The 24,303-nt window shown below is 40.5% G+C and overlaps 2 protein-coding genes across 3 annotated transcripts in view; one reads left to right on the top strand and one right to left on the bottom strand.

Annotated features, from left to right (window-relative positions):
- Positions 1–5,052, top strand: part of PLEK2 (pleckstrin 2) — a 19,653-nt gene extending 14,601 nt beyond the window's left edge. Inside the window, exons 4-9 of the mRNA XM_034992405.1 lie at positions 373–464; positions 742–929; positions 1,163–1,264; positions 2,639–2,722; positions 3,705–3,783; positions 4,484–5,052. Coding sequence (XP_034848296.1) covers positions 373–464; positions 742–929; positions 1,163–1,264; positions 2,639–2,722; positions 3,705–3,783; positions 4,484–4,611 — 673 coding nt within the window. The 3' untranslated portion in view covers positions 4,612–5,052. The remainder of the gene's footprint in view (positions 1–372; positions 465–741; positions 930–1,162; positions 1,265–2,638; positions 2,723–3,704; positions 3,784–4,483) is intronic.
- Positions 5,053–5,495: 443 nt separating this feature from the next.
- On the bottom strand, positions 5,496–24,217 carry EIF2S1 (eukaryotic translation initiation factor 2 subunit alpha). 2 transcript variants are annotated; one of them, XM_034992406.1, is made up of 8 exons: positions 23,794–24,217; positions 19,403–19,644; positions 17,215–17,294; positions 15,282–15,433; positions 11,554–11,660; positions 10,144–10,241; positions 9,324–9,467; positions 5,496–8,439 (listed from the first exon to the last, which is right to left on the bottom strand). In XM_034992406.1, the coding sequence occupies exons 2-8, from the start codon at positions 19,641–19,643 to the stop codon at positions 8,314–8,316; spliced, it is 948 nt and encodes a 315-aa protein (XP_034848297.1). In that variant the 5' UTR covers position 19,644; positions 23,794–24,217; the 3' UTR covers positions 5,496–8,313. The 2 variants fall into 2 exon arrangements, with proteins under 2 accessions (XP_034848297.1, XP_034848299.1); XM_034992408.1 differs by lacking the exon at positions 23,794–24,217 and adding an exon at positions 23,546–23,774.
- Positions 24,218–24,303: the final 86 nt, after the last annotated feature.

Below are 24,303 nucleotides of genomic sequence, written 5' to 3' on the forward strand. Positions count from 1 at the left end.
GGGGGGCGGGGGCGGTAGCAGGTGGGAAGGAGTGGGCTCAAGTGACAGGTGACTCTGAGAAGTAGCTGGAGGTCACATTTTATGTAGATCATAGAGAATCATTATTGTATGTTCTTTTGCTCTAAAATTAAAAGTCACAGCTGTTTAATTTTGCTACAAAAGTAATACCTGTCTCATATAGGACCATTAGAGCCTTTAGACAAGCAGAAGAAATGAAACATCTGAAAATCCTCCCTCTCCAGTTCCAATGCATCACGGAATACCCCCCACCTTTGTGACGTGTATCACACTGGTTGCCCTTGCTTTATACCCTTGACCCCTCCCTCATGGTGTTGCTGCGATGAGGGTCCCCTCTCCTTTGCCTTCCTGTAGTCGCATCGTGGACAAGATGCACGACAGCACCAGTGGAATCCGGCCAAGCCCCAACATGGAGCAGGGAAGCACCTACAAAAAGACCTTCATAGGTGAGCCTCCCCTCTTGGGGGCTGGGGCAGGCGGTGGAAACTGGACCACAGTGACCGGTGACTCGGCCATGCTTGCCCTCCTGTGTTGAGGGTAGAGCGGCCTACGGCCATCGGGCTGCTCTGAGATGGCCACGTGTGGGTGTGGCCCTGGGTCTGCTCTTGGGTAGAGCCCAAGGCTGCCCAGAAGGTTAAGGTCAATGAGGTCACAGCCAAATACCCCCAGGGAGGCTAGTCTGTAGCTTGTCGTCTGACTGGTGCTGCCCTTGCCCCAATGCAGGCTCCTCCCTGGTGGACTGGCTCATCTCCAACAGCTTTTCTGCCAACCGTCTGGAGGCCGTGACCCTGGCCTCCATGCTCATGGAGGAGAACTTCCTGAGGCCGGTAGGTGTCCGAAGCATGGGAGCCATTCGCTCTGGAGACCTGGCCGAGCAGTTCCTGGATGACTCCACGGCCCTGTACACTTTTGTAAGTTAGGGAGGGAGTTCCTCTTGCCACTGGGGCAGAGGAAGGAGGAGGTAACAGAGTGAGGGCTGGGAGTGCACAGTCATGGGCGAGAGGCCTAGGGTTGGGGGACCTCTTTCCCCCCAGGTGGAGTGAGGTTTCTGTATCGAGGATTTTCCTTTCCCCTGTGGTAGCCCCCAGAGCCTGGAACGGGGACTTTTTTGGTAACCGAATCCTCGTTCTTTCCTTCCCGCTAGGCTGAGAGCCACAAGAAGAAGATAAGCTCCAAGGAAGACATTAGTCTCAGCACTGTGGAGTTAAGTGGCACAGTGGTGAAACAAGGCTATCTGGCCAAGCAGGTACGCCTGCCTCGGAGCAGGGGAGATGGACAGAGGCCCCCAGAGGGGGGGAAGGGCCCAGAGTGCCAGAGGCGGGCGCTCGATACCAGCAGAACCTGCTAAAGCGGCAGCCGCAGAGAGCAGATCAAGAGGCACGGACATGCCCTCTCTCTCTCTCTCTCTCCCTCTCCCTCTCTCTCTCTCTCTCTCTCTCACACACACACACACAGTCCCAGGGCTCAGGGGAGACGCGCACACGAGTCACCATCCCAGTCCCGAGAAACCGTGTCCGCGGCACTAGCCGCCGCACGCACCCGTCCCCGAGAGCGTGGCTTGCCGGCTGGCGTTCTGCTCGTGCCGGCCTTCGGCTCCCTGATGCTTCCTGGGCTCTCGGCCTTCTGTGCACGCTGCACGCCTCCCTCGTACACTTGCTGAACAAAATATAAGTCTTTTGTCCACTCACTTCAGTAGGTTGAAGGTGACGTTCTGTGGTGTCATGTCAGTGTTTAAAAACTGCCTGTGGTCACTGCTGCTGACTCTCCCCCGGGGGCCCCGCCTCCCAGGCCCGGGAGTCTAGTGAGCGGGCGTAGCCGGTGCCTGGCAGACCGCGAGGACCGTGTGGGAGGGACTCCGGAGGCCCCAGGCTGGAGGGCCAAGGAAGCGTTGTGATCTTGGGGGTGAAGCCAAAGACAGTCATACACATCAATGTCTCACACATTTAGATTTTTTTTTTTTTAAAGATTTTATTTATTTATTTGACAGAGAGAGAGACAGCGAGACCAGGAACACAAGCAGGGGGAGTGGGAGAGGGAGCAGCAGGCTTCCCGCCGAGCAGGAGCCCGATGCGGGGCTCGATGCGGGGCTCGATCCCAGGACCCTGGGGTCATGACCTGAGCCGAAGGCAGATGCTTAACGACTGAGCCACCCAGGCGCCCCGCACATTTAGATTTTAACATAGACGCGGTCATTCCCTCCTTTTTCTGAGGCAGAACGTTAAAGTGGTTTTACTGCCGACGTGTGCGCATATATCCATATGCAGCTGCAGGGCTGCTTTTGATACTTAAAAGCTGGTGCCCTCGGGTTCCAGTTTGCCTGTGAGCTCTTGATCCAGTGGACACCTGCTGCCTCCCTGTCCTCCTTACACCCTGACCAGGGTCTGGGTGATGCTCCCCTTCCCTTCTGTGTTGACCCTCTTTGGTTCTGTCAACTCAACTAACTGTGACAAGTGTTTTTGCTCAAGTGTCTCTGAGCAGGGAGGTCGGCGTCACTGCAATCCTTGGGTCTCCAGCAGACTCCTTCCAGAAAGTAGTCCACTGTAGCAAGCTTTGATGCACGGAAGTGGGAGGAAGGGACAGAGCTGTCACAGATGAGCCTTGAACCTTTTCTTTGCCTTAGGGGCACAAGAGGAAAAACTGGAAGGTGCGGCGCTTTGTTCTGAGGAAGGATCCGGCTTTCCTGCATTACTATGACCCTTCCAAAGTGAGTGCCGCACGTCCACTTGGCACCCGGGTGTGAGGCTTCAGACACTTGGCTCCCAAGTCCAGCGGGCAGCTGGCACTTGCTTCCTTCCTCCCAGCATCCCTGCCCTCACTTCCGCTGTGCTCTATGCCTTTCCTCCCACAATCCAAGCCACACTCAGCGGTCTGATCATTTCTTTCTCTCAGCACGCTGTTGCCTGTGCGGAGGGTTATCATTATTCTGAGAGGAAAGCATCTTTTAGTTTCTCCAAAGCTCTTTGTGGGGCTGGGGAAGGTGGGGTGGGCTAAAGGAGACTCCTAACTGGTGCTCCCCAGGCCTCTTCACCCCTTTCTGTGCGGAGATCCCATGAATTCTGCCCCTCAACCCGTTGTCCCCACTGATGTTGTGGAAAGTTTCTTTTATCATGTACTATTTAAGCCATAATTTACTAATTGTGATTAGTAATGATTTGATTCTATGATTATGATTTGATTCTAACTGATCAAAGAATTGCTACTCTGAGTTTCAGAAAATAAGTATTATTGCATGATGAGTTGATTGAATTCCAGTCAAAACCAAAGATAAATGGTCTTTGAGCTGGCCTGTCCAGCCTTGTCTTGGTAGATGTATGATTTTCATTCAGTTTTTGAAATATTGAAGAGTGGGCAGTTCCTCCCTCACCAAGCTTGTCAAGAATCCCCGCCCTAAGGGGAGCGCCCGAAGGAGTGAGAAGGAGCCCTCTGGGACCCTGGCAGACGACAGGGAGGGCCGTGGGGCCAGGGAGGAGTGTGGCCCTGCAGGCTGTTGGCAGTGAAACGAAGCGCAGACTTCCTTATGGTGCATGTAACGTGGCCACGTGATGTCCAAATTCGGCCTCATCTATTACAGATGACTCTCACCGACTTCGTCAGCTGGCCTCAGGGTGGTTTCAGGCAACAGGGCAACTCCTTTCTCCCTTTTGTGCATTAACACTATGCCTCATCAGGAATTCTTTCTGCTGCAGGAGGAGAACCGGCCAGTGGGTGGGTTTTCTCTTCGTGGCTCACTCGTGTCTGCTCTGGAGGATAACGGCGTTCCCACTGGTAAGGTGCAGCTCCGGGCTGGCCTGCAGGCCTCGGGGTGCTCCCCGCCGGTCGCTCTCTCAGTGGCACTCTGCCGATGGACTGAGCGACGGGGGCTCAGTGAGATGGTCTCAGTGAGACGATGAATAGCCCGAGTTTTAGAGCCAATTTCAGAATGAGGAAAAAGGGCGTGTGGGGTCTTCTCAGTGTTTTAACAACGCAACGAAATAATACTTGTCTCTGGTATCCTTTCCCCTCAGTTTCTGTGCTTACTGGCAGATAAGCTTCCACCTAAGAATAGCAGCCTACACAGTGTTTAAGGCTTAGCAACACACGTTAGTATCTATTAGCACACTAATTTCACAATAGCCAGCTAAGACAGTATTATTCCCATTTTATGGATGTGGAAACTGAGGTTCAAAGAAGCTAAACAAGTTAAAGTCAAGTCCCAAATCTGTGCCTACTTTTAACATAAACATTCTGGATTCTTGGACGTGAATGGAACTGTAGATCTGTGGTTAGTGTAGGCAGCAGGCCAAGAGGGCACAGCGGAGGGATGGGGAGTGGAAAGGAGGAAAAGAGGAAAGTGGGCATCTGGTGGGATTCCCTAACCACATACATCGGTATTTAAGAAATACTTCGTGTGTATTTTTGTTTGTGGCTCAGTTTGACTTCTAGCTGAAAGCAGACACAGATACTCACAAATTTTTCTTCTGTCTAGGGGTTAAAGGGAATGTCCAGGGGAATCTCTTCAAAGTGATTACCAAGGATGACACACACTATTATATCCAGGCCAGCAGCAAGGCTGAGCGAACGGAGTGGATTGAAGCTATCAAAAAGCTAACGTGACAAGGAAATGTGTTCCCAAAGGAACAAGACAGGATTCCTCCCTCCTACCAGATGGTACAGACAGGATTTCCTGCAGAATGAGAGTGTGTTAAGACTTTTAGCTTCTTTGGATATTTTGTACGGCTTTGCAGTGAGACTGGAGTTCCTTCGCTCACAATCGGCAGTGGTGCTATTTCCTTCCCCACCTTCCTGTTAACAGCCTGGAAATGCTAGGACCGCCGTTAGGCGTCAGCATCTTGACTTTCACCCATCCTCACAGCTAGCCATTCCTCCAGCACCAAAGTAGGTTTCCCTGTTGTAACACTAACTAGCCATATTGTAATACTAAATAAAACACTAGTCTCATGTCGGCTTTCTCTGAAATGCTGTCAAAAACTAACTCCTTCTCTGGAATTAATAAAAACTGACACATTTCTAGCTATTAGAATTCCTGTGTGAAGTTTTTATAGTTTTCAAAGGTTTTTCATGCTTGAGGCTAGTCAAATTATTATGGAAGATTATGAAAACATCTCAAGTGATCTCTGTCACTAAGACATTGCTTTATATTAAAATGGGGATAGTGGCAAAATTGTGAACATTGTTTTGCTTTGAAAAATAAGCCTGCATAAGTATACACTACAGAAATCATGGACTCAGTTGGAGATTAGTCACAAATACAACAAAGAGTAAAACTACAGCATTTCTATGAAAAATGGCAATTCAGAAAGAGACGCACAGCAGGAGCAGCTAAAGGACAGAGAAAGATGTAAACGGTAAAATAATTAGGGAATGAGATTTTGGTTTTAAAGTGAACATTAACTGAGACATATAGGTACCAAGAAGCTTCACCAGTTGGGAGGTTAATCTGAAGTAGTGAAAAGTCTGTATCATACAATATCTTTAAAAACATTTTTATTACTTTCAAGTTTATACAGTAATCTGGCACAAGCTACTGCCAGCATTCTTGCCAAGTACAAGTGCTTTGACTTCCTTTAATGAATAGATATGTAACTTACATTTATGGGGAGTAGATACTTCCAAAGTGCTTAAGGAAAAAAATTTTCCTTTTAAATAGTGTGAACTGTCTCCTCTTAATCTTGTCTAGAATACCTAACCTGCACGATCAGGAATTCCAAGCTAATGAGGTTTTATTTTATTCCTTACATTGTAAGAGACTGCCTTTTAAAGCACCATTTTCCATTTGGCATTTCACCAAGGTCTAATTGTCCCTGGAATTATTTCTTTATTGCTCTTTGAATATCAACAGGTGTTTACCTAAATTAAACTGCATTTGGTGTGATGGCTTGACTCCCAAATTGGCACAACGGCACCCTGTTCTGTATAGGGCTATCAGAATCTGTGTGTGTTGAAAAAGTAGATGGCCATCACCTTGAGGCAACTCTTGCCAAAGTACTAGTACTTGGATTTTTAAAAAATCCCAAACCATTTTAATTTAATGGTTCTTCACACAAAAGTACTAGGTCAAGAGTGTTTGAAAGGATGGCAGCTGAGTAATAACCGCAATGCCTAGCGTGTCTCTGTAGGTTCTCACTAAATGAGTATTACCCATGTACATACTGGTTGTCTTGTTTTGCTATAAAACACAGCAAATGAAAATGTTCCCATTTTTTCTCAGCTACTTTTGACTTTCAGTTACGATTAAACGAGACCTGAACTATTGCTGATTTTCAGCTGTATGAGTTGATAACCGCTTTAACGCACAGGCAGAATGGGGAGATGAAATTGTCAATTTTTAATGAAAAGTCTTCGTATGGTGATCCGAGATTTGGATAAACTGGTCAGTTGTCTTTGTCAATCTGTTCCTCAGGTTACTTGGAGCTGGGTGTGTAGCCTGTCCTCATATTTGAAAGTGGTATTTTTAGGTCAGCAGGTATGTATGCTTTAAGTTTAATTAGGTCTCTCCTTCATGGTGTCAGTGAGGTATTAATCTTTTCTCTGGGAAGGGTCATAAATTTTGCAAAACTGTTGTGGAACTGAGCAAAAGGCTTGCATGGGATAAAAATCACTCACCATGGAGGTCACCAGTATTTCTCAACGGTTATGCCTGGAAGTGTAAAAAATTCAGGAAACAAAGTGGAAGTTCAATTCAATTCCCCTGCCTACAACAAACATTTAAGGAGCACCTGTTATATATTGAGGACATTCTTGATGCCACAAGCTTTATAGACTTGTTTTCTGACTCCTCAAAAAGACCAAAATGAAAATCATGTGCCAATTTTGAGTACACCTAAATCCTCGTCTAAATATTCCCAGTATGGCATGTACTAGCGATCATGGCTACCTCGCGGCAATAGTCACATGAGGTTATACTCGTGGATTTAAAAAGCTAGTAGAGGCTGCTTAAAGAGGGGCAAACCAAATATGGCATAAACTGTCTCACCCACACACTTCTATTTTCCAGTCCCTTTAATACTGAATTAAGTCTAGTACTCAATCAATTAAGGTGGGTTAGGTTTAATCTTTTAAGTATTTAAATAGCTATTCTTAGGAATAATTAATAAAATAAATCTAGTACCTCAAGTATCCTAAGAGATTAAATCTATGAAAAAGACCAAAGTAACTCAACACTTTTTACACCCTGGCTAACGTAGCTGTAACTTCAAACCATATGTTATCTATGAAATCTATTTACTTTTATTATTTATTTACCTTTAGATTCATATACCTTTTAAACAATTAGCTCTTAAACACAAAAATGATGGAAATGTCAAAAAATTATTTCAATAGTGTTTAATCAGATCCCTATTCGTTATAAAGAGCTGAAGCTCTAGGTGGCACCTAGTGAATATGTTAATGGGGGAAAAAAAAAATCAAGTTGGGCAACGATACTCTAAATAACTAAAGCAGCAGCATCTTTAAAAACGAAAGAAAACAAAAAACTTTACCACCCTGAATTATAAACTCAGGGAAAGCAGCTTAGTACACCAACAAGGACCAGTGTGATCAATTCTCCCTCATACCATATATTGTTCTCATACCATATACTGTTCAATATTTACCATATATTGGTAAAAGGCACACATCCTATGTAATTTTAAAATTCGCATTTTAAGGCTTTTTTCCCCTAAGAGTCAACTTTAACTGTGGTTAAAATTATTTTCTCTACACCCTCCTTTTTTTTTTTTTTTTTTTTCCTACACCCTCCTTTTGAAAGGATCCGTTATATAGATCTTTTGGTCACCTGCCCCTATATTTCTACATCTAGACTAAAATGAAAGTAATAGAATTAGGGTCTTAGTAATCATAATGCTTTTAACTGGTGACAAGAAGGAAGAAGCCTATAGTTAAATATCCCAGAAATTTATTTAATGTTTGCTTGATACATTTTATATAGAAAGGTTGAGGCTATTTGCTTTGGGTGCCCCTGGTAAATCTCAGGGAGGCACTGAACTACAAAGGGGTGCCAATCTGGAGACATCAGAAATGGAAACCACAAGCCCAATTTTATGACTGTTCTTAAAGATTTGTCTCTAGTGAAGTTAGGCCCACTCCCTTAAAAACTGCTGAATGGTGGAGCTCTTGTGTGAAAACAGCTGACTTTTAGGAGGGCATGTCACGTTTTGGTCTGTTGGAACATTTAAATACTTGGAAATAAAAAATATTCAGCTTTGAAGTTTTCAATACTGGAAAACTTTCAAGTCTAGGGTTTACAGCCAGGAAGGGCTGCTTTGTGTTCCTTAAACTGGACTGTTTCCCACAAAGTTAATCTTCGGCTTTGGCTTCCATTTCTTCTGCATCATCATCTCCATCCACTTCTGCATTCTCTCTTTCAAGCCTCTCAAGCTGCCTTGCAAGTTCGGTCTCATCTGTATCTGTGACCACTTTAGGCTGCGGAAGCAGAGGCATCATTTCAAAGTGAGGTAGTTCAACAGTATGCAAATTCCACTTCAACACTATTACTGCCTAGTATTTTAACTCTTTTTAAAGAACCACCTGTCCTAACAACTCTGCTCTATCTGTTCATTTTTGAGTGCTACATCATTAATAAATTCCATTAGATAAATATTGGGAGAAATGGATGAGAGTAACACAATCTAGGAAAAAGAAATATGTGTGTAGTAAAACAGAATATTCCTGTTATCTCTATAAGCCAAAACTGAAAAAAATATGAAAATAATCTCAGTGGCTTTATCTTTAAAACCCAAAAAGATGTCTTGTAAAAATGCATCTTCTGGATTCAAAATAAACTAGTTTCTTTCTAAATAGGTTTCATTTTTGTTGAGATGAGGAAAATACACTAATGCTGTTTCTAATCCTCAGATCATATTTTAAGCCTTCCATATTAAATTCTGACAATAATCAATCACTCATTTTTGTTGCCTAATTTTTTCCTTTGGCGGGGGCATAAACCTAACACCATCAGTGACCTCAGTCATGAATAACCATCACACGACAGTTCTCATTTACTCATAAAAAGCCCTTTTAGAACCCTCTGAGTCAATGATTATTTTAGGCTTAGCAGTGTTATAATCCTACATGTATCTCATGTTTTGAAAAGCCGTGATTAAGGATTTTAGAATGCAAATCATTTAGATGACTTAAATATCTGTATCTATCTACTGATCGATCGATCGTGATCTCTAACCCCAACATGGGGTTTGAACTCACAACCCTGAGATCAAGAGTTGCATGCTCCTACCGACTAAGCCAGGCAGGCGCCCCTAAATTTCTTACATATTTTAAGAAAAAGGCAGAATCACTATAGATCTTACCTCCATTTGAACATTGAAGACACCCCTCTTTTCCTCAATCTTTTCTTTAATAACAGCCATAGCTTGATTGAGAACAGAGAGGCCTTCTGTTCTCTCCAGGGTTGTTGTAGTCATCACATACCGAGGAGGAGCTATTAGATTAATCTAAGGAACAAGACAAATATTCAATTATGAACATACCTATACAACACAAAACTATTAGGATGTTTAAGAACTCTTCCTTTCTGATGCCTTAACAAATCACCCAAAACTTAATTTCCAATCCTGTAAGTCAGCAATTTGGGGGTGGTCTGTTAGCAAAAGTGAATTGATACAAGTGATATAATGCAGTATAAACAGTCTACTGCAATACCAAATATGTTGAATGATGACTTTCAGGTGTCTTTGGTAGCTAAACTAACTGTAGCCATCATCAGAATGGATAATTTGTCTCGAAAACAAAAATTCTTACTTGGTTTTAAACTAAACTGATGGATAAAATCTGAGATTGTGAATAACAACCATCTGGTTAATTTTATTGCTTAAAAGATTCAGACCAAACTCCTAAAAGATGTGTGTGAATACGAGAGAATATGTTACCCTTTTCAAGGTCCTAGGAGCATTATGGACTCAGGAACTCTTTAAGTTTCGCACAGCAGGCCCTCTGGCACTAAATACGAATCAGAATCTTTATCCACTGTGACACTAGCAGTAGCATCCCTTAGACAACATCACCGAGAACCATTTTTCCTGAACACTTGTTATGAAATATGATCATAAAAAGAATCTCATTTGGTTTAGGTTGGTATTTTAGCAGGGAGAGCGAAAACGGACTACTCACCTTGATGGGCATGGTTTCTGTAGAACAACTCAAACCTGCTCTCAGGGCTTCTTTTACGGCATCAATGCCTTCATAACCGTAACAAGCCACTTCAATATCTAAAATTACAGAAATTCAAAAACTTATACCAAAAAATGCAAAAAAGTATTTAAAGGTTTAAAAGAAATCAGAGATATGGCAGACACACTAGGATTCAAATACTTATAAAAGTTTTTATCACCCTTTCACAATTAGAAATCTACCCCAACTATCAATTTCTTAATTATAAATTATCTGAGTAGGCAGTAAAAATACATCTTCTCTTCCACATCGAGCCCCTGAATGACAAAATGATAAAAAACTGAAATTCAACAAACACCTTGATTTCTGGCTATGCTTGGATTAATATGGTGATTCCAATCTCTCCATGCCTCAGTTCCTTATTTGTAAAGTGGAGAGGAGTGTGATAAAGACCGAGTGAAATAATCACTGCAAACTGTTTAGAACGGTTTAGAAATTGCACACCCTCTGCCCAGCGGTTCCACTTTTAGGAGCCTGCCTGACAGAACACTTATACAACTGGGTTAAGTGTCTATGTTATAAGGCTGCTAATCTGTAGTGTTTTTTGTAATAGTGAAAAACATGGTAAAACCGAAATGTTCACCAAGAGACAACTGGTTTATTATTCTATGAAATATTGTACCTTGCCATTAAAGAGATTGAGGAAAACGTCCCATGTTCTGAATGGAAGGGCTGCCATGACAAACCAAGTGGAAAAAGCTAGTTGAGGAAAATTTTGCATAGTATGATCCAATCTTTATAAAAGCAATTTATGTCTGAATGTAAACAGCATATATTCCTATACAGTATATGTGTGTAAGAAAAATGTTTGAAAGAATATACTCCAAACTATATTAACAGTGGTTAATCCAGGGAGGCATAAAAGGACAATACTCTACTTTTAAAATATTTTAAAGTATTTACTAAAACAAAATACCACCCCCTTAAAAAAAAAAAAAAGGGCTGAAGCGCTTGGGTGGCTCAGTCAGTTAAGAGTCTGCCTTCGGCTCAGGTCATGATCTCAGGGTCCTGGGATCGAGCCCTGCGTTAGGCTCTCTGCTCCGTGGAGAGTCTGCTTCTCCCTCTCAAATAAATACAATCTTTAGAAAGAAAAAAAGAAGAAAAAAGGGAAAAAAAAGGACTAACTTAAGGTTAGCTGAATGCATATATGACAGTTTTCACTTGTGTCAACATATACATTTTATGATGGTTCAGTAGAAGCAAAAATAATTTCTTAAGCTTTTCTTGTTATAAGAAATAGAAAAACGTGCAGATACTGATGTAGCAACATATTCTTTGGTAATGCTCATCATTTAACAGCTTTTTGGTTCATGCAAAATATTTTCAACATTATTTAAAAAAATCACTTACCTGCTCGAATTTTGACAGCTTGTGGTGTCAAACGCCTATTAATATTGTTAATAAGTACTCCCCGTTCATCTTCATTCAGATCTAAACTATCCAAAATAGATGGGTCTCTAATTAAAGCAAACAAAACACACACAGACACAGAAACAACAAAGGCCAGGTTACTTTACAGGTAACTGTGATACCAAACACAACACCACAGAATGATGTTTAAGAGCACAGGCTTTAGTGTCAGAATTGAATTCAAATCTTAGCTTTACACTTCATTAACTATGTGTTTTGGGACCTTTCCAGACCTTAGTTTCCAAACTGTAAAATGAGGATGAAAACTGTACATCTCACTGAGTGTGGTATTAAATGAGATCATGCAAGTAAAGCACTTAGCACTACTATGACAAAAAGAAAACCCCCCAGCTGATTATTTGAAGAAAAATTTTAGAGATCTGGCTAAAGCAAGGAACTTAAAAATGTCTCCTCATATACTGGACATCCCACTATAATTAAACATTTCCACATAATTAGCAGTCCCTGCCTCAAGGAGCTTGAAAAGGACAAAAACATACAAGCAATTTTAAAATGAAAGTACATCCTTGGAAGTCGGGAGAGTAAGGTATTACTTTCAGTTATGGGCTCAGGAAGGGCTGCACGGACTGAAGTGGCATTTCATCTGGCCCTTCTGAGTGCCAGGAGACAGGGAACAGGGTCACCACTTAGTCACCACTGTTTATGGAACACGAATGAAAAAATTGAAATAATGACTAAAAAGAATGGTAGGACTTTAAAAAGCAAAGGCAGAACTGTTTTAAGAAAGTTGTAAAGTATTAAAACAGAAATGGCACATCAGGCCTAAAAAAGCAGGGGTTAGAGAATGAAAGGCGAAAGAATCTGGGTGGAGGGAACTTTCATTCGGCTAATACTGTTTACAAAATATAACAAGACAAACCACCAGAAAATGAGCAAAAGAGATGAACAGATGTTTCACAGAAGAAATAGTAAACATATGAAAAGCTGTTAACTTCACCAACAACCAGTAAAATGCAAACACAAAACAAGGTACTATTATACATCCATCAGTTTGGCGAAAGGGAAAATAATCTGAGATATATACCAAATGTTGGTAAGGATGAAGAGAAACAGGAATGCTCATACAACTGCTATTGGAAATATAAATTGTAGAACCAATCTGGAGAGTATTTTGGCAAAACTGAGTAAATTTAAAGATGCATATAATCAATCCTATGACCCAACAACTCTATGCTATGTATGTACCTTAGAAACTCCCAAATGTACATGGAGACATGTACATGGATAGTCATAATAGCATGGTTTAAAAAAATGGGAAAAAAAGGGGGGAGGATAACCTAATATCTCTTAATAGAGAAACAAATAAAGCATATTCTTACAATGAAGTACTACACAGAAATTAGTATGACGTAGGTACACATCTATCACTTTGGAGAATGCTATTAACAGCCTTATAAGTAAAACTGTAAGGTACAGAAAACTACAACGACAGAATAAATTCCTTTTTTTTAAAGTTTAAATAAACTAAGAAAATTTTTAAAATACAAAAATGATTCTATACGTACTTTATAGATACGTATATGTAATAAATCCACAGAAATGTAAATAATAATGGTGAATACTAATGATAGAATAGTAGCTCCTGCTGATGAGTGAGTGGAATGGGTTGGGAGGGATAAAACATTGTTTCCACCTATCTCAAAAACTTTTTCTTAAAGAACATGTGGCACAGAATTATCATTAGTTAAACGTGGACAGTCACTACATGGCTGATGAAGCAAAGAACGTTAAGGAAAAGGGAAAAGATGTATGCCACTGCTGAGCGGTCATGGAGGGGGAGCTAGAGGTGAAGTGAGGGACGGCTGGACGATGACAGCACGCTGAGGGATGAAAGGCGTGCAGGACTGAAGTCAGGGAGGACGGAAATATAAAGCAGTGCTTAATGGTTAGCAGCATAAACTCCAGATGGGAGCCAGTGTCTAGGTCTGAATCGGGACTCTTCCATTTGCTAGCTCTGTGCACGTGGACAAATTATTTAATCTCTGCCTCAATTTTCTCATCTCTAAGACATGGATAATAACAGCACTTATGCCATGTGTTGCTGTGAGAAATCTATAAATGTTTGCTGTTGTAATTATTATTCTTACCTTTCCCAAAATGTGGTATGAAAAAAAAGTTACATGGTGGGGGAGGGGGGGAACTGGAAAGCATTTGGACCCCAGATGAGCCGGCCTGCTGGAGGCTCTATCGGTCCCAGGTCCACTCGGCCATTCTGAGAGCTGAGGGGACCAATACCCTTCGGCAGCACAAAGGTTGGAAAGTAACCTCAGTGTAATGGAGAGGCTGCTTGTGGAACGTTAACACTTGGGCAAGAGTAGGATGTGCAGAAGGAGACAGACTTAAGTACAGAGAACTAAAGGGGTCCAGCTATTTTATTATTTATTTTTTTGTTTTGGGTCCAGCTATTTTAAAAAGAGAGGATATAGTGCTTGCTGCAGGAGGAAGTAGAGGGGAGGTAAAGTTTGCTTTTAGTATAAATGGGAGATTGGAGTGTATTTTTATGCCAGTGGAGCAAAACCAACAAAGAGAAAGGCTGAAGACACAAAAGAGGGAATAACAGATAAAACGATCCCTGAGCAGTAGCTGCGCACAGGTGGTAAGATTAGTTTGAGAGCAGGAAGGATACGAATTCAGCGTGACAGGAGCGCAGGAGGTAATGACGGATGGGAGAGAAGGTTGCTGAGACCGTGGAAGGAGTAGAGGAGATCCTGGGCAATGGCTTCTATTCTCTTTATAAAACCGGTAGTAGGCACACCAGTTGAGAGTGAGGGAAGGGGGGAGTGGGTATCTGACAGAGAGTGTATAAAAGCTCTAAAATAGCCACTCTACGAATGGGAGGAAGAACTGACAAAGAGCAGAGAGAATGTGAGGAAGCAGTGAAGGCACAGCTGAGGTTGGAGACCATGATGACAATGCAGTGGCACCAACCTGCAAGACTGTGGTTTTTCCTAGCAGCACCCAGCATTCTACAAGTGCAGAGAAGGCCGGAACATCGATCCAAGGCTGGATGTAACAGATGGAAAAACAGGGCAAAAGCTCATGATATTGGCAAGAAGTTGTTGAAATGATGTACCATGGTATGTCTATGCTGAGTAAGAAAGAGAAGGCAGGACAGAGTAAAAAGACATGGAGGAAGAAAAAGGTGTGGAATTACAGTCTGGCATAAGAATTAAGAAGACACAGAGTAGGACTAACTATGGGGGAGCTGGAAGGACAGGAGGCCGTCTGTGGTAAAAGAACAGAATGTATGAATTAAAGGTTTTGGAAGCATACCAAATTCTGGTGATAAGACCCAGGGTGAGGCCATACGGAAACTGGCTAAAGTGGCATGGCCTGCAGGTGTAAGGAACTGAGGTAAAGAGAACAAGGTACAGTTGTAGATGAGACATCTACATTGACGAGGAGGGGAAAACGTGAGACGAAACCATATGGTTTACGAAAACTAAGGTGTACACAATTATATATGCTTGGCTACCTAGGACTGGCCCGCATTATGGGCCTTTTACGTGGAAATATTTTAATCTAAATTTGGCAAGGACTTATTATGTGGGTGTAGTGCTATTATTACATGTCAGGCTCTCAACTTGTGTGCTAGACCCATCAGCTGTGTTATCAAGGTAGAATCAGAGCCAAGAAGGTGTTCTTACGAGACTGCATGCTTAAATGCATCATAGGCACCGTATCCAGGTCTCTTGTATTTGTCATCAAAGACCCAGGCAGTCCTCTGGAACAGGCTCTCCAGTTGCTCATCCTTGGTGTACTCTAACACCTCAGCAACATGACGAAGAATGCTGTACACCTAGAAACAAAATGAAGAGTTCAACAATTCAAAGATAAAAGATCTTAAAAAAAAAAAAAAGAAAAGGTATTTTTACATTTCAGTAGACAGCATATAAAACAAACCTTTGGTTACACTACAATAATTCCTCAACAACAAAGGGTTAACATACAGCAAGTTTTTTTCATAGAGAAATATTCTCTTTCCTATAATACTTAACTCAAGTGGGTCTATAACAAGTAGAAACAGTACAAAACTTAGTGTCCTAAGACCCAGATCAAGTTCACTTAGGAACCAATTAACCTCTCTAAATTTGTTTCCTCTTCTAGAAAAGGGAAATACCAGTATCTCTCCTTTTTACCGCAGAGAGATCAAATCTATCCAAATTATAACTGGAAAATATTATACAAATATATAGAATTTGTATATTACACAAAACTTGTTATACAAGTGTAAGCTATTACTATAACTCCATATGACAGCATGGAACAGGACTGAGATTTTAGTATTTCTTTTGCTCTTTTATCAGTTAGCAGTTATCCTTCAATGCACCTATCTCCTACTCACTGCTGTCAAACTCTTTTTCTAATTTCCTAAAAATAAAAGGGCTTAAAGAAGAGAAAGGATATAAGAAAAGAGGTTTTTCACGTTACACATGAAAGTTGAGTGAGGAAAGGTACTAACATTGGTTATTTCATTCTATCACCTTATCGTCCTGATAAGATCTACTAACATACTCATTTTACAATATCCTAAAGGGACAAAACAAAGTTAAAGTTTCCTAGAGCAGAGCTTCTCAAACTTGGTGGAACTTGAGGATCCTGCATTAAGCAGTCGGTGATGTCAATGCTGTTGGTCCAGAGACTACATTCTGAGTGGCAAGGTCCCCGGTTTATGAAGATGGGATTTCACTGATAGTGTTTTCTAATGTGTAAGCCACACTGCAGTAATAGTAAACACATCAGTAAAACAAAGAGGAAGATTTGGGTAATGGCCTTTTGGCTTTTAGATTTTTATTCTCTTATTTACTGGGGTTAATTAAGCAAGATTTCAAAAATCTTCCCTTCATTTAAACACTGTTTTCTTGGCATTTTTATCCTGAGGACAGAAACACACATGAGAAAAGAACAAAAAATAAAGAAAAACACAATGGAAACAATGCCATTAAGAACTAAGGATCTAGAGAATGAAAGATAATCTAAATAGAACCAGAGAAGAAAAAACTATAGACAGAACATAAAGAATGAAAAAACAGTTGTTCTTGCTTCATTAATACTTATTGTACAGAAGTAGGAGATTATAGCCAAAATAAGAAAGTGAAACAGAATGGACTTAACAAACTAGGGGGGAAAAACTACTAACAGGCTCCTGCCTTGCTTTCCTGGATTCACATTTTACAAAACCTTGCTTATTCTTAACATACAACAGCTGGTTGTCTCTGTGACTCTTATCCCAGAATGGGGTTTAAAGTCAAGAACTACATGTTATGAGAAGTCAAACCAATTGATATCACCCATAGTTAATTTAACCTAAAATAACTTAGAAACACTAATGCAGTATACTCATTTTAGAATATTAGACGATAAGCAATGACTTAAGGTAGTACCACCATAAGGTAAAAACACTACAGTAGTAACTCTTTTGAAATTAAGTCTTCGAATTATCCTATGTAACTCCTAATTGTAAATGGAAATACAGGTCCAGAAAATCCAGGTTTTCATTTTCTGCCAAGAATATTACATGCTGATTATTTATTAAATACATTAAATAGTGGACTAATTTCACTCAAAAATCAAACTTACAGTTTTGGATTTGGTGAATTTATCTTCACATTTGATTGCTTCCTCTGGAGAAACTCTTCTTTTTGACAAATCAATATATCCTGTATGAAAAAATTTTGGGGGAAAAAAAAATCATCTCTGCCCAGGTGCTAGCTTACCACTGTGATAAATTTTTACACCAGATTGTTTAGTTGGCATACCTATACTTATTCCCTACTAAAATCCTATCAATAAAACACTGCATAAGATTAGAGATTTTTGTTTTCAGACATGCATTTGTATCATCATGTAATTGTATATTTTCTATCACTTCAGTGAAAGGAACTAATACTTTCAATTACCCAAATGAAAGCTAGTCAAAGGATTCGTACTTGTCTTTTTGGCATCCACTCATCAAAGGGTCAATTGTGTTCTATGTATTTTCTATATTCTTGATGCTCCTTCTGCCTCCTGACCAAAACTGGTGCTTCCTCCTCCTGGTGGCCCTGCATTGGCATGGTGTGGCCATGGCATTGGCCTAATCATGTTGTCCATCACCTCCATAAATTAAAATCCCATGGGTACAAAATGAGACAAGCACTTAAATGTATTTTAAAGAATTTAAGAGGGAAAAATGATCTTTTACATTTACTTACATATTTCCCATGTCAGGCATCACACCTCATGGGCCTGCATTAATTTCCTTTACCATTTCTTATAATGCAGATTAAGTAATAAATCCTCTTAGTTTCTATTTACCTGAAAATGTCTTCATTTCTGATTTTCATTGTTGAATATTTTCTTTAAATATTCTAGAATTCTGGGCTGACAATTTTTCTCTTTCAGTGCTTTAAAGATGTCATTCAATGCTCAGGCATTATTTTCAGTAAGAATACCATACTAACAGTAATTTATATTACTGTTCCCCTGTAAATCATGAATCATTTTCCTCTGTCTTCAAGATTTTCTCGATCTCTGTTTTTCAACAGTTTCATGTGCCTAGATGTGGTCTTATCAGTATTTATCCTGCTTGAGGTTTGCCAAGCTTCTCCAGTTTGTACATTTGTTTTTTCAGCAAATATGGGAAACTTTGGTCAGAATTTCCTCAAATATATGTTCTGCCCTTTCTCTCTCTTCTCTTGGAATAGAGCTTTTAATATTTGACAGGTTGCTTTTTCCTTGCTCTGTTCTTCACACTGGTTCTTTTAAATGAACTACCTGCAAGTCTGACTTGAGACTTCTGCCATCTTTACCCTGCTGTTACATTTGGTGAGTTTTTTCGATATTATACCTTTAATTTTAGAATTTATATTTAGTTCCTTATGAGAGTTTCTAATGTCTTTACTGAGACTTCATTTTGTTCATTCATTACAAGCTTATTTTCCTAATATCCTTCAGCAGTTGCAAGGTCTGCTTTAAAATTCTTATCTGCTAACTCCAGTATTAAGGTCACCTCTAGGTCAATCTCCATTGGTTCCTTTTTCTCTTCTGTATGGGTCATATTTTCCTGTTTCCTCAAATGTTTAGCAATTCTGAACTCTGTGAATGAACATTCAGAGAACACATTCTAATAATCAAAGAGATACAGAATACTGGGTCTTGGGTGTGTGTCTGCATATTCCTTTTTCAGAACCTATATAAAATATTCCTAAAGTCCATTTACCTTTGCCCCATTTCCATGTTCCTCCAATAATCTGATTACAAATTTAGCTTTAAATCAAGAAAAAAGTATCTTTTTTTTTTTTTTTTTTAAAGTAGGGCTCCACGCCTAACATGGAGCCCAACGTGGGGCTTGAATTCATAACTGTGAGAACAAGACCTGAGCTGAGATCAAGAGTCAGACACTTAACCGACTGAGCCACCCAGGCGCCCCTGAATAAAAAAGCATCTTACCAAATATATGAACTAATACTCTAGTTTACTTATTTGTCTCTTCTGAGTTTAGCCACAATGAGTCAACTATCAATTTCTGGTAACCTCTGGGAATAAAAGTCAAGTTATTTGACACAAACTAGCCCTGGGATGTGCTAATTAAACCACTACTAACAAGAGGTCTTGCCTAGATGGGTAATTGGCATTCTTATCTAACAACTCTGTATGTAAAAAAAGTTTAAGTATAAACGGAGATGTTTTTGTTTTGTTTTTACAACAGTCAGCAATTTACAAAAATAAAATTTTAAATAAACCATTTTAAATCTGAAATTTTATTTTAGATATATTTATCACTTACCTTTTTCTTTGTCCACTCTAATGACAACCACACACTCATTCCTGCCAATTCTGATGAGTTTGTTTATAGAACGGATACGCCTTCTGGACAACTCACTAAGAAGAATCATGCCTTCAATATTGTTGTATTCCAGCAAGCTGACATAAGCCCCCATTTCAGCAATGGACCTTACATTCACCATCACTACATCTTCCACCTCAGGAAATTTGTGTTGATAAAATCTACAACTTAGACCCGGCATTCTGCATTTTAAACAAAAGAATCAAATGAGTATTAAGGTCAAAATAAAGAAATGTCAATCAATTTTCCACATTTTGCCACTGGAAGAAATGATTAGTCTTATCTCTTTAAACTTCTTAAATGGTACCAGAAAACAGATGGATGTTTGGGAATCAAGCTTTGTTACTTTGCTCCACATTTTTATAAGGCTTGGGTGATTCTCTGACCTCGGTTTTAGAGGAATCATAAAAAATAATGACCATCTATAAAGTACTTTGAGACCTAAGGATTAAAAGTACACCTCAAGAGTAAAATACTATTTTAATACAACCACTTTAAGAAATAACAAATGATGGTAAGCATCACTACTACTATAAACCTATCAGCAAAACTAAAGCTACTCAGTTCTCCAAGTCAGTTAAGACTATATGCTACCACCCACTATATAAAGGGAAGACTCTTCCATCTACTTAAACCATAGTCCTAATCATATATCAAGTAATATACCCTATCCTTTTAGCCAAAATTACAGTATCGTATGTTAAGACAAAACCTAAAAATTTACTAATCACAAAAATATTAAATATAATTAAATACAACTAAATAAATTCGTTTATTGAATAGATATACCCAATCTTGAGAATAGCTTTATAGAACTCCATTACTATAAAGTTCAAGAGACTCTTAAAAACTATTCTCTTTGATCTAACCAACCTACTTTCAGCACCACTCCTTTTATGATCCATAAGACTGAAATCATACCATGCACAGAAGTGTATTTTTAAAAGAAAGCTGTAAAACTAATCACAGCTGATGACTTTCATGTTTTTCTACTAACCTTAATTTACTATTGTCAAGGTTCAGAAAATAGGCAGTAACAGGACCTAAACACCTATGAAAAATGTGTGAAAATTCATTTATTTTTTTAGAGAGAGAAAGACAACGAGCAAGTAGGGCAGAGGGAGAGGGAATCTTAAGCAGGCTCCACACCTAGCCAGAGTCTGGTGTGGGGTTCCATCTCCCAATGCTGAGATCATGACGTAAACCAAAAATCGAGAGCTGGATGCTTAACCGACTGAGCCACCCGGGCGCCCCAATTTTTTTCTTATTAATTGGGAATTAAGGCTGCCATTACTTGATCTTAAAGACAGGATATCCACATCCAGCTTACAGAACCCGAGAGTTCTGGGGCAGTACTGTTTGAGAACTGTTAACTGCACCCACAAATAACTTCACAGTGGCTTCCCACTGACTTTTACATCTTTCTACTACCTACAGGGTCCTACATGATCTGGCCACTGCCTCTCTCCCTAGTTCTCTCCATTTTATAGTCGAGGAAATAGAAACACAGGCCAAGTAACTTGTTCGGTCATATACTGCTAACAAGTGATAGTCAGAATCTGAACCTCTGAAGCTTGGATCCATAGTCTGTGCTCTTATTCACCATGCTGTATTTTCACTCAATATTACCAATAAATATATTAGTTAGAAACACCTTTTTAAAAAAAGGAACATTAATATACTCAGTGTTAAAGCATATACCGTAGATTAATGCAAGCTTTTAGTACTAATCTATCCTGTTTAACAAAAAGAAATAAAGCAGCATATTAATAATAATGGCAGAAATGCATTTCCCTTGTACCTTGACAAAATAGGGATTTAGGAAATAAAGGGAAGTAGACATTCAATGGCCAGAATTACCCAAGAAACTGCTGAGCTGGTTGGTTCATTCTAAACAGAGCCCCCCCCCACCCCCCCTTTGGACAACTGTTGTCAAATATCTGTATGTAAAGCACTAAAGTTTGAGAGCTAGAAGTTTCAAACTGGGTATCAAAGTAAATTATGTCAGAGAAATGTGTGAAACAGTTTTAAAAGATTTAACAGGGGCTAACCACATTTACTTACCAGGTTTATTCAAACAGTAAAGCTGATTAATTCTGGGGAAGCAAGACTTAATTTGATGATTAAAGAACACAGGCAATACTGTAAAAGAATCCTAATGAGAGCTATGAATACTACTGCTTTAAGAGGTACCAATCTCTTCATATTATACAGGGTACAAAAAGAACACAGCTGAAGGTATGTTATTCAACACAGAAAGTAACTATTAAGTACAAAATAGCTCCAGACATGGGTTCCAGCCCTTACTCTTGTATTTACTAGCTGTGGTTGCTTGGGAAATGCATTCCCATTAAACTGTAGTTTCTAGCCTGTGTCATGGACCTCGAAGGTTTGTGGAGTGTATCAAATGAGATTAAAATAGATGTAAAAATTTGGAAAGTGTAGTATGCTATACAAATATGACATTAAAAGGCAAAAGAGGTACTATTTCCATTTTGTAACTTAGTTTGTTAAACAATTATTTTTGCAGTATCTATGTACTAAGCACTACCGGCACTTAAAAGATTCTTACCTAAGGAAGTTAAGTAGGGAGTGGGAAACAAACTAGTGAGTAAGTAACAATTTAAAGTACTATGAAAGGAGTAGAGTGAAATTATCAATTAAAAGGGAACCAAGAGGGGCGCCTGGGTGGCTCAGATGGTTAAGCATCTGCCTTCGGCTCAGGTCATGATCCCAGGGTCCTGGGATTGAGCCCCACATCAGGCTCCTGGCTCGGCAGGGAGTCTGCTTCTCCCTCTCCCCCTGCTCATGCTCTCTATCTCTGTGTCTCAAATGAATAAATAAAATTAAAAAAAAAAAAAAAACAAAAACAAACCCAGAACCAAAGAACAGAAATATTAAATGACTTTCTCAAGGATAAATGCTTAATAAGTACTAGAAAAGGAACTAAAACCAAGTCTTCTGATATCAAATCCAGAATACCTTTAACCCACAGAGCCTCAGTATGTCAGAGTACTACAATATGGTATGTGTTCTTCAGTAAAAAAGATCTTTCAAAATATACTAACTGAACTCCAAGCTAATTTCAAATACCCTGCATTGTCAGTAATTTTGCATGGTCAAATGGTAGGTAGGACTTCTTTCTTAAACCAGTGCATGGTCAAGTAACCATAACAGATCCAGGAAGTCCACATTCCTTTCCAAAGTTAAGTGTATTATGTGATAGAGACAACTTGTGAGAATTCTAATTTGGCTCTAATGCTTACCCATAAGGTTCTCTGAATGCTAGTTTTTAGTATAGGAGTGCTACGCAAATAAGCTTTTAAACTATTTCACTGTAGTTGAAATAGCACCAATCTACAAATATTACTGTGTCTTTTCGAGATCTTAAGATAATCATTAACCGTCACTTGGCATCAGAATAGGCAATAAAGCTCTATATAATTCACGAACTATTGAAAGACACATAATCACAAGTTTTTTTCCTTGGTAACTTCAACTGGGAGACAAACCAAGACTTCTCTGCTACACCTTTTCTCCAAGAAACAATGTTTCTTGCTTAATGATAAAGTAGCCTAAGTTTGGGGGATAATAATAGGGGCCTCAGGCTGAATACGTATTTAACCCCCAAATTCCCTTATCTCTTTAGTTATGCTTAACTGTGAGGCCACAGCGTGTAAGTCTATTTTCTCGGTGCTGAAATACGGAAAACCGATACTAAGAGCAGTGAACTCTTCAACAGTATGTTTTAGTATCGATGCAAGAGATAGCTCGTTCTATAAAAATGCGCAACTCGATACGGTAATATGAACGCCAGTTAGAAAAAAATAAATTATCGGACAAATAAACTATTCTTGATCCTTTTAACCCAGCTCTTGTCAAAGCTGCTGCCCACCCCAATGGTCCCTTCAAGCGTCTGGTCTGGTGTCCACTGAGAGGTAGTATATTTGGTGGGGCGGAAGGAAAAAAAAAACCTGGTGGCGGTGGGTTTCTCAAGCCCCGAAAGAGCAAAGTGCTCAGCGTCCTGGGGCGGGGGTGTCACAGTGTTTTCCCGAGGCCGCCCCCATCTCAAAGTATCCTCACTTTCAGCATATCGAAGAGGCTGTACGGTCACTCGGCCCACTTTGCTTCACGAGAATCCTCCGCTCGTACCATGACACCGCTGTAACACGGAAGACCCACCCGGCGCCGGCGGGTGGTGTCGGACACTTCCCGCGCAGGAACGGGAAAGGGAGGGGTGTTAGCCCGGGGCCTACCCTCTCCCGACCACCCAAGTCACTGGACACAACTAAAGTGAGTTCTAGAAGAAACCGATCTGGGGGACCAGTCACCTGAGGTATGTGTCTGAATCCCGCGCCGGATCCCGTGCCGAGCTCTTTAATCGCAGAGACCAGACAGCCCACCCACACCAGCGGCTGATCCTCCTCGGCGTGCGCTTGGTTCTACCCCACCGCGCATGCGGAACCACCTCGCATCGCGCAAGCGCCAAGAGAATAGCGGTCCCTCTTCCTCACTGACCATAGAGTCTAGGTCCTCCGAAAAAAAGGAAGACTGTCGATCAAAGGAGAACCTGAAAAGTACGCTTTCTCGATATCTGTCGTTTTCGCTAAGTAACTTTCAAGGCGCAGGGAAGCGGTAATACTCTGAGTCCTTGTCCTTGAAGAATTAATCCTCTCTCGAAATTTCAGTCAACCATGAGGTGGCGCTGTGAACAAAGATGAAAAGTGGAAGAAGAGAAGGAGTGTACTCTTCTCTCCTGTTTTTTTTCCACCCCGCGCGTGCAGAGCCTTGCGCAGACTCCTGGGAGCTGGAGGGGGAGGGGCTAGGAGGAGAACCGGAAG

The sequence above is a fragment of the Mirounga leonina genome, unplaced genomic scaffold, assembly GCF_011800145.1.
Source record: "Mirounga leonina isolate KUSES-001 unplaced genomic scaffold, KU_Mleo_1.0 Mir_82, whole genome shotgun sequence".
NCBI lineage: Eukaryota > Metazoa > Chordata > Mammalia > Carnivora > Phocidae > Mirounga > Mirounga leonina.